This window comes from Chenopodium album, chromosome 8, assembly GCF_948465745.1.
Source record: "Chenopodium album chromosome 8, dcCheAlbu1.1, whole genome shotgun sequence".
Classification (NCBI taxonomy): Eukaryota; Viridiplantae; Streptophyta; class Magnoliopsida; order Caryophyllales; family Amaranthaceae; genus Chenopodium; species Chenopodium album.
In genome coordinates, this window is record NC_137841.1 from 68,520,950 (window position 1) to 68,530,293 (window position 9,344).

A 9,344-nucleotide genomic window follows, 5' to 3' on the forward strand; every position below is an offset into this window, starting at 1 on the left:
ACAACTTTAATTAATTAATTAAGCACAAAAACTAATCAAAGGAGCGTTAGTATGGATCGGAATAGATGTTGAAATCATAAATGGAAATGAAGGGAAAAAGAATAACTTTCCACAATCCTTTGAATCAATTTACAGGAAAACTGGAAAAGGAACCATAACAATTAACAATATTGCTAGATTAGGGCCCATAAGCCATGATCAAATATCGACATAAACTCCACTATGACACACTACTACTATTTAACGCATAATAGAGATTAATATTCCTAAATAAATCAAACTAATTATGTTTGAATCAATCCATTGTGACCCAATAAATAATATTTTTGTTATCTTGTAAACAAAACGGGCATGCGCCGCATGCCTCACGTGCGCATGTTTTTTTTTTTTTTTTTTTTTTTTTTTTTTTAAATATATATAGTAGTATAAATTGATTGGTGTATTTTAATTAAAAGATACACGGGGCGTTTGGATTGTGGGAATGGGAGTTTGAGGATTAAAAGGTGGGAATGTGATGGAGAATTAATTGATGGGAATACATGAAAATATGCCAATACCATGTTTGGATAGTAAGTGAGAATATATAAGGAATAAATAACAATTTTACAAGAATACCCTTACTAAGATTATTATTGCATTCTTTTCATTACTCAACTGCTATTTGTCGCTCCCAAATTACCAGGTAACGCTCCCTTTTTGACTTGAATGGACCACTATGCCCTTTATGCAATGTGGGTTATAAAAATGACCTTGTTCCCCATTTGGACACAATACATGAAACGGTCCCCTCACTTCACGACATTGCTGTCCCGAGCTTCCCAAAATCTTTCCCCACGACCACCTAAATTTTCTATTTTCAAAAATCGTTAAATTTTCCGACGGGTCTTGGGTCATGGATGGCGAGTGGAACATACGTACGCCGGAGAATGCGTCGGATCATTCTGTAAGTTTTTTTTTTATTTTTTTTTTTTTTTTATTTTCGGTAATTAGGACATCCGCCTAAAATTTCCGGATGTCCTAGGTACATCCGCCTAAAATTTCCGGATGTACCATGGAACATCCGGAAATTTCAAGCGGAAGATGGGATCCGCCTAAAAAATCCGGATGTTCCATGGTACATCCGGAAATTTCAGGCGGATGTACCTAGGGACATCCGGAAATTTTAGGCGGATGTCCCTATTAATTTTTTTTTTAAATGTTAAGTACATTTATTTAATTTTTTTATGTTTATTAAGTTTTTTTTTTTATGTATTTTTTTTTCGTGGTCTTGTGATTATTGTTGTGATTTAGTATTTGATAATTAATGTAATTTTGTTGTATTAATATGATTATTAGTAATATGTTTATTTTTTGTTTCATTATTATTATTATTATTATTATTATTATTATTATTATTATTATTATTATTATTATTATTAGTAATATGTTGATATTATTGTTGTTGTTGTAGTTGATATTATTATTGTTGTTGTTGCTGTTATTTTTATTGTTGTTGTTGATATTGTTATTATTAATTAGTAGAAATATAATTTTAATATTAATATTAATATTATTATTATTATTATTATTATTATTATTATTATTATTGTTATTATTATTATTATTATTGTTATTAATTAATGTTATGGTCTTATAAATTGTTTTGTAGTTGTTGTTATAATTTTTTATTATCATTAATATTGTTATTGTTTTGTATTTGTTGTTATTATTATTAGTATTGTTATTAGTATTGTTATTATTATTATTATTATTATTATTATTATTATTATTATTATTATTATTATTATTATTATTATTATTATTATTATTATTAGTATTGTTTTTATTATTTTTATTATTTTAATTATAATAATTATTATTATTTTTGTTTTTATTATTATTATTTTGACATAAAGCATGTTTTGTTTAATTTGTATAGGATATGGAATCTGAGGAAGGCGGTGACGGTGTGAATTATAGTGGGAATTTTGTCACCGATACGTTTTTTCCTACATTTGACGATGCTGTTACATGGGCTGATGGTGTTTTCATAAAATTGGGATTTATATTGGTGAAATCGTCTTATAACAAAACCAGAGATGGTCGGCCGTATCGGTATTTGCGATGTGATCGGTCACGAAGGAGCAAGCCGAGAGATTTGGAGAACGCGATACGGAAGGACACCAAAACCAAAGCTAATGGTTGTCCATTCTACATCAAGATATATTATGATGTCAGCACCGAAAGTTGGAAGATCATTGCGAAAAATGATCACACCGGGACACATAACCACCCAATGATTGTGTACCCAGAGGGTCACCGTAAAGTGAGCGGATTGAGTCCGGGTGCAAAACAGGTTGTGCGGGACATGACAAAGTCCAAGGTTGCTCCCCGTAACATCATGTCCACTATTGCCGAGCAATTTCCTGATGATCATCCAAACATCCGACACATTTACAATTGCCGAAATGACTTCAGGATGGAAATGTCCGAAGGAAGAGGAGTTGTTCAGCAATTTCTTCATCTGGCGAGAGAGAGTAAATACATTTACTGGTTCACGAACGATGATCACAACGTTTTGCAACATGCATTTATGGTGCACCCGATCATGGTCAACATACTCCGCACATACCCACATGTCATAGGTATGGATTCTACTTACAAGACCAATCGATATAACATGCCTTTCTTTGAGATAGTAGGCGTGACACCGACAAACCAGAATTTTCTAGTTGGATATGTTTTCATGCGCGACGAGTGCACGGCTAGCTATCGGTGGGTGTTGCAGAGATTAAGGGAGTTGATTGGGTTTGATAAAGAGCCATCTGTATTTATTTCAGACCGTGATCTTGGGCTATGTGCGGCTTTGAGAGAAGTCTTTCCAGGGACGTCACATTTACTCTGTCTATGGCACATCAACAGAGATGTGGAGGCTAAGGTGACGAAGATGTTTGGAAACAAGATGGTTGGTGTCAGTTTTAGAGCTGGGAGATGGTTCAAAATCGTGAATGCAACAACACAGGCGGAGTATGATCGTGCTCTAACTGCCATGCAAGTGAGGTGGGGAAAATATCCGGAAGTGATTCAGTATGTTCAGAGAACTTGGCTTTGTCATAAGGAGAAATTTGTGAAATTTTGGACGAACCAGGTTCTTCATTTTGGTAACACCACCAACTGCAGAGTTGAGAGCCAACATTCAGCAGTGAAAACTTGGTTAGAATCATCCACAGGTTAGTTGTATTATTTTATTAGTTGTTCTCGTTGTTACGTAATTGTAATTGTAATTGTAATTGTATTTGAATTTACTAATTAGAATCATTGGCAGGTGCTTTGGATACCGTATGGGCCCGAGTCCATTGTCATATCGGTAATCGCATCATACAAATTCGTAATGACTTGGAGGCATCAAGGTCTAAAATTGGTCAGATGTACAGACAGTTGCCACTGTCATGTATAAATGGCAAAGTGTCTCAACATTGCTTGAAAGTTCTGGATAACGAGACGAAAAGGATGCGAGATTTGAGTTACCAGGTCCATGAACGGTGTGGATGTGCTATGCGTCTGACCCATGGTCTTCCATGTGCTTGCCAGATACATGATTCGATAGTTGCACAGACAGGATTGTATAGCAGCCAAATTCATTCTTTCTGGAAGATATTGGTTATTGGTGATGGTGTTAACATTCCTGAAGTGGTAAATGATTCGACCGAGGAGGCTGCACATTTTCGGTCCCTAATCGACGAAGTCATGGAAAGTGACCCGGCCGTACGTCGAAATGTAACGCGAATCATTGAAGAGCAGCTACATCCAGATCATTCACACCTTGAAGAACCACATATCAACCTTAACACTCGTGGTCGACCGAAAAGAAATAACACCAGGCGTGATCGTAGCTATTTCGAGCATGTGAACCGTCAACACACTCAACGTGGTGGTGACCCAGAACCAGGTAATACTAAAATTCTATATTTAATATAAAAATATGTAAACTTAATACTTATAGCTTTACTAATAATTTATCTTTTAATTTTGTGTTGTAGATCCAAGTGACATTAGTCAATGCAGGTATTTGAACTTGCTTCCAGCCCCAATGTTGCCGTACATTTCGTCTTGGAAGGATGTCATTGGTGATGGGAACTGTGGCTTTCGTTGTGTCGCCGACTTCTTCTTTGGCGATCAAAATAAGTGGTTTGACGCTCGGGAAACAATAGCGAACGAGGTCGCTGGTCATCCTGATTTGTACGAACGGATTTACGGGCTTGGGCGACTTTGGATGAACGTGGAGCGTATTCGATGGGATGGTGGGGCTGTCGGGGAGCGGCATTGGATGGTTACAATTCAAGATTTATTTCCTATTGCTACGTGGTTCAACGCAAGGGTGATTTGTCTCGGAGTAGGCCTAGTACCAACTTGCTACTACCCATGCATCACAGTCTTACCGCTTAGGGCACGCAACGGGGTTCGGTCACCGACTCGAGAGTTTGTGATTGCTACAGTTGGTGGATCACATTTTATCCGTCTTGACCTTGTACCTGATTCACCACTCCCGCCGATCGCCGGTTGGTGGACGCAAAACCACGAGGATAGTGTCAATGGATGGGATCAAGCATATCAGTTGAGAAGGGACATGTGGGATGCATTAGTTAGGTAGTTTGTAATGTACATTTACTAACTTTGAACATTTGTAAGAAAATTAGAATTATGAAATTAATTTTAAATGTATTTGCTTTTAATCTAACATGATATGCAACAAAACATCAAATATAAAATAAAATAAGTCTAATCAAAATAATCTAAATAATCTAAAGTCCCATTTTTGACTTCCAATCAAATACAAGCTGCTCAGTCATTGTTCGAGTCTCACTCGACATTTCAGGATACTCAGCTAGTGCTCTTTGGTGAATCTCCATGGACCGACCCATCCACTGCAAATCAAACAATAACATATTTTAAACACAAAAATTCATATAAGTCATTGTTAATATAATAATAAGCATAAATACTTACGTAATCAGTGTTAGTCCGCTCAGGCAGGTTGCTTGTAACTCCTGCACCTGGAGATACCCGCGGGTGAGAAAACCTGTACAGCCACTGCATGTAACCGGGCGCAACCGAAGGAGCTGCAGCACTAAGCCTGGGGAGGGCACCTAAAACAACACTCTGAGATACCCCAGCGACAAACCTGTTCCACATCACAGCTGTCATCTCAGTCGGGAAGTCTACCCGATACATCTTCAAGTTAGTCGGCCTCTTGGCCTTCTCTGGCCTGATGATCTCGCGGGGAATGCCTTGCACGAAACCAAGCTGGCGCACCACTCTATCAGGCATGTACGGCTCAATGATGTTACGGTACTGGATGCAGCCAATGAATAAAGTGGGGGGCACTCGTAATGCAGGATCAGCTCCGTACGGTAGCCAGTTCACCTCACGGTCAGTAAGCGCATCAATCCTAGTACGAAAAGCTAACAGGCGCTCCAGGTTCTTGCTAGGACATCCCGCTCCTACATCCCAAGCAGACGCACGAGGCATTTGAAGGTCCCGGGTCAAGGTACCCTGCTGTGGCCGAAAGCACGGAAAGTACTCGTAAATCCACGCTTGCAGAAGCGTGAGACAACCAGCAATCGAATCAGCACCTTTCCGTGATGCCGTGCCCAGTTGCCGATACAAGTAGGCCAGTGCAGCTGTTCCCCAAGCATACTCGTTAATAGGGACATCCGTGTGACATAGCTCGTGAAGAAAGGAAGGATGCGTACGGTTACCACTCTTGTCTACAAACAGTGTACCTCCAAGCACTAACCACAAGTATGCATCAAGCTGCTCACTAAAATCCCGGTCGACCGCCAATGTCGACTCAAAAATCTTATTAGTCAACACCCCACTACCCTGCCAAATGGTCTTTGTGCCGCAAACCTCAGACAGATCATCTGGAGTCATATCCATGGTGACCGAGCACGCGTCCCGTAACACGTCCGTGCTAGGAGTAGTGGACACCATATTGCCTACAACCCGTAACCCAAGTATGTTGTACACGTCGTGCAGCAAGATCGTAATCTCCCCAAATGGCATGTGAAAGGTGTTCGTATCTGGCTGCCACCTCTCAACAAAAGCAGAAATCAACGGCCAATCAAGTCTCTTAAACATCAGGCCGGGCAAGTGAGACAACCAACTAGCATCAATCGCCGCAATGTCCTCCACAGATTGACGGCCTCGCCAAGTGAACAAGTCAGAACATAACTTTGTCCTACTCAAACAGCGCAAAACACTACGCTCCTGCTCCATCCAGATATACCGTGCCACGTGACCGCTAAAACTAGGGATAACTGACCCATCCTCAGGCCCACCCGGCATCGGTTCCTGCACTAACCATGCCTCTGCAGAGCTGGAAGTAGGCTGACTCGACCCACTACCAACAAATCTCCCAAACTGACCCCTATATACCATATGGAAATCCTGAGGGTCCTGTTCTTCATCCCGGTCACCAGCATGACTAGCCGAACATTCGTCTTCCTCGTCAGATATAGGTGCTCCACTTGCAGAGTACAAGGGCCGACTACTACCAGACTGTTGGTCTCTCGACCAACCACTAGTAGACCCGTATTGCTGCTGCTCGGGCTGAACCGGTGAAGATCGAGATGTCTGTCTCCTAACAGACGCATTCAGACGTCGTGATATTGCATGTCGAGCACCAGAACCCTCGATCTACATAAAATTAAAAAATAATCCGATTTTAGTAATAACAATAACAATAACCATAATAACAATAACAACAATAATAATAATAACAACAACAACAACAACAAATACAAATTAACAACAACAAATATAACCTTAACAACAACAATAACTAACAACAATAACTAACAACAACAACAACAAATACAAATTAACAACAACAACAATAACCATAATAACAATAATAATAACACTAATATCAACAACTATAATACTAATCATAATTAAAAATATTAATAATAGTACTACTAATAACACTAATAATAATATTATTATAACAACAACAACAAAAAAAAAAAAAAAAAAATTAAACAACAACAATAACCATAAAAACCCTAATATCAAATTAGTTTAATAATAATACTAATCATATTTTTAAAAATAATAACACTAATAATAATAATAATAATATTAATAATAATAACAATAATAATTAGCACAATAATAACAACAACAATAATAATAATATCAACAATAATCACCATAACACTTCAAAATAACAAAAAAAAAAAATCCGAAAAAAAAAAATAAAATTAACAATTTTATTTACGGGCCAAAAAAAAAAAAAAAAAAAAAAAAAAAAAAAAAAATTGGAACTTCCGCCCAAAATTTCCGGATGTTCCATGGAGGATCCGGAAATTCCAGGCGGATCCTCCATGGAACTTCCGGAAATTTTGGGCGGAAGTTCCAAAAGATCCGAAATTAAAAAAAAAAAATACCTCGTCTCCACCATCGCCGCCGCCGCCGCCGCCTCCACCACCGCCGCCGAAGGTCCTCCCTCCGAATCTCAGCCTAATCTGCCTCGAATCACCCATTTTCTTTTGTGTTTATGATGATTGTTATTTTTTAAAAAATGAAGAATAATTTTTGAATTTTTAAAAAAAAAAAAAAAAAATATTGTTTTAGAGAGTAAGAGAGTTTGAGAGTAAGAGAGTTAGAGAGAGAAGTAAAGAAGTGAGAAATGTTGGCCGGGAAGGAAAAAACCGTATTTATATATTAGGGGTAAAATTGAAATTTCAAGAAAAAAAGGGAGCGTTACCGGTAAAATGGGAGCGACAAATAACAATCCCCTTTCATTAATGGCAAAAATGTCATTTTCCCCTTTTCCATTCATTTATTACCTACCCTCCCTAGATAATAAAATGGTGGGAATTCATCCATAAATAATCTCATTCCCAAACCCCTTTTTATTCTCATTCCCACCAATCAAACAAGGCTTATTTTTTATATTGGGATTAAAACTCCCAATCCCACCCTCAATTCCCACTTACCAAACACCCCCACAGTGTTAAAGAAATGAGCGGAAAAAGAACTTTCAAGTCTAGAAATGTTAGTAAGTAAAGCATATTTTCTTGTTTGATCCCACTATCAACTAACATTTTGCTGAGTAAGTAAAGCACTAACACACTAACTAAACATTCTACTTCGTAGTAAGCAAGCTTAAGTGATGACGTACTCTTTAAGTTAATTAAGATAAGGCGACTGTAATTTATGATTGAATACATGAAGAATGTAAAGCAACAAACTTGCTTAATCTAGTTAAATTTGTAGTTGTGATGACACACATTAGTGAGTATTAACCAATAACCATTATACATGATTGCTTAATCTAGATACATTTGTCGTTGTTTTTGACCATGGATAGCCAATGGATAGCACCTCTTGAAAAATTTAATCATTGATTGCCTTTTTCGCCAACTAATCTTCTTCGCGAGCTCAAGTAAATTCCCTACAAAAAAATAGATGAGTAATTGTATATAAGAATATAACATTCTACTTAGGACGCAAGCTTAAGTAATTTTGTAGTAGATTAGAGCATTCTCATTATAAATGAAGATAGGCCAATTATAATTGATATTTGATAGAATATGAAAATAGAATATGAAACACTTCATATTCTGTAATTATTATTTGTGTAACTATGTAGAGAGACTCTTCATTATTCTTGTACATTTGTTATTTATATTGAAGGAATGAGAATGCATCTCTCAAGGAGATTTTCTACATGGTATCAGAGCCAATCGGAAATTTTCTTTCTAATTTCCGCAACCCAAGGATCTAGGACCTTTCATAAGCCGTAGCCTCCTTCTGCTATCTAACCGTCAGCCTCTCCTATTAGCAAATGTACAAGAATAATGAAGAGTCTCTCTACATAATTACACAAATAATAATTACAGAATATAAAGTGTTTCATATTCTATCAATATTTGCTCATATATTACACATAAAATACAAAGTAACAAACTTTAATTTCACAAACAAGATAATAATGAAAATATGGTACAGTATAAAATTATGCATAGTTCAATCTAATTAACCAAAGTACTACTCGTACATTATTTTTGAACAGCCGGGAAACAAACATGTATGGCTGGAGTAGAACGCGATGAATGTGAAGACGACATACCTTAGCTTGTGTTGAGACTATCATACGTTGATCAAATTTGATTCATTTGTAGTGTTTTTTGACCTTACCGGATAACACATCTTGCAAAATCTTATTATTGATTGCCTTCTTCGCCAACTAATAAGCTTCCATATGAATCGCACAAAATGTCCCACGAGTATAGTTCCCATTAACCCTAGCCAAGCTAAGAAAGTGATCCTTAATGCAGACCAAATTCCGAATCCGT

At 37.2% G+C, this 9,344-nt stretch overlaps 1 protein-coding gene across 1 annotated transcript; it reads left to right on the top strand.

Annotated features, from left to right (window-relative positions):
* The first annotated feature begins 3,817 nt into the window (after nucleotides 1–3,817).
* LOC145556399 (uncharacterized) lies at nucleotides 3,818–4,656 on the top strand. Its single transcript, XM_081618049.1, has 2 exons — nucleotides 3,818–3,928; nucleotides 4,020–4,656. The coding sequence occupies exon 2, from the start codon at nucleotides 4,070–4,072 to the stop codon at nucleotides 4,628–4,630; it is 561 nt and encodes a 186-aa protein (XP_081474175.1). The 5' UTR covers nucleotides 3,818–3,928; nucleotides 4,020–4,069; the 3' UTR covers nucleotides 4,631–4,656.
* The last annotated feature ends 4,688 nt before the right edge of the window (nucleotides 4,657–9,344 follow it).

Excerpts from the sequence above, each read along its gene's own strand:
- LOC145556399 (XM_081618049.1), top strand. The coding sequence starts at position 4,070 with ATGTTGCCGTACATTTCGTCTTGGAAGGATGTCATTGGTGATGGGAAC.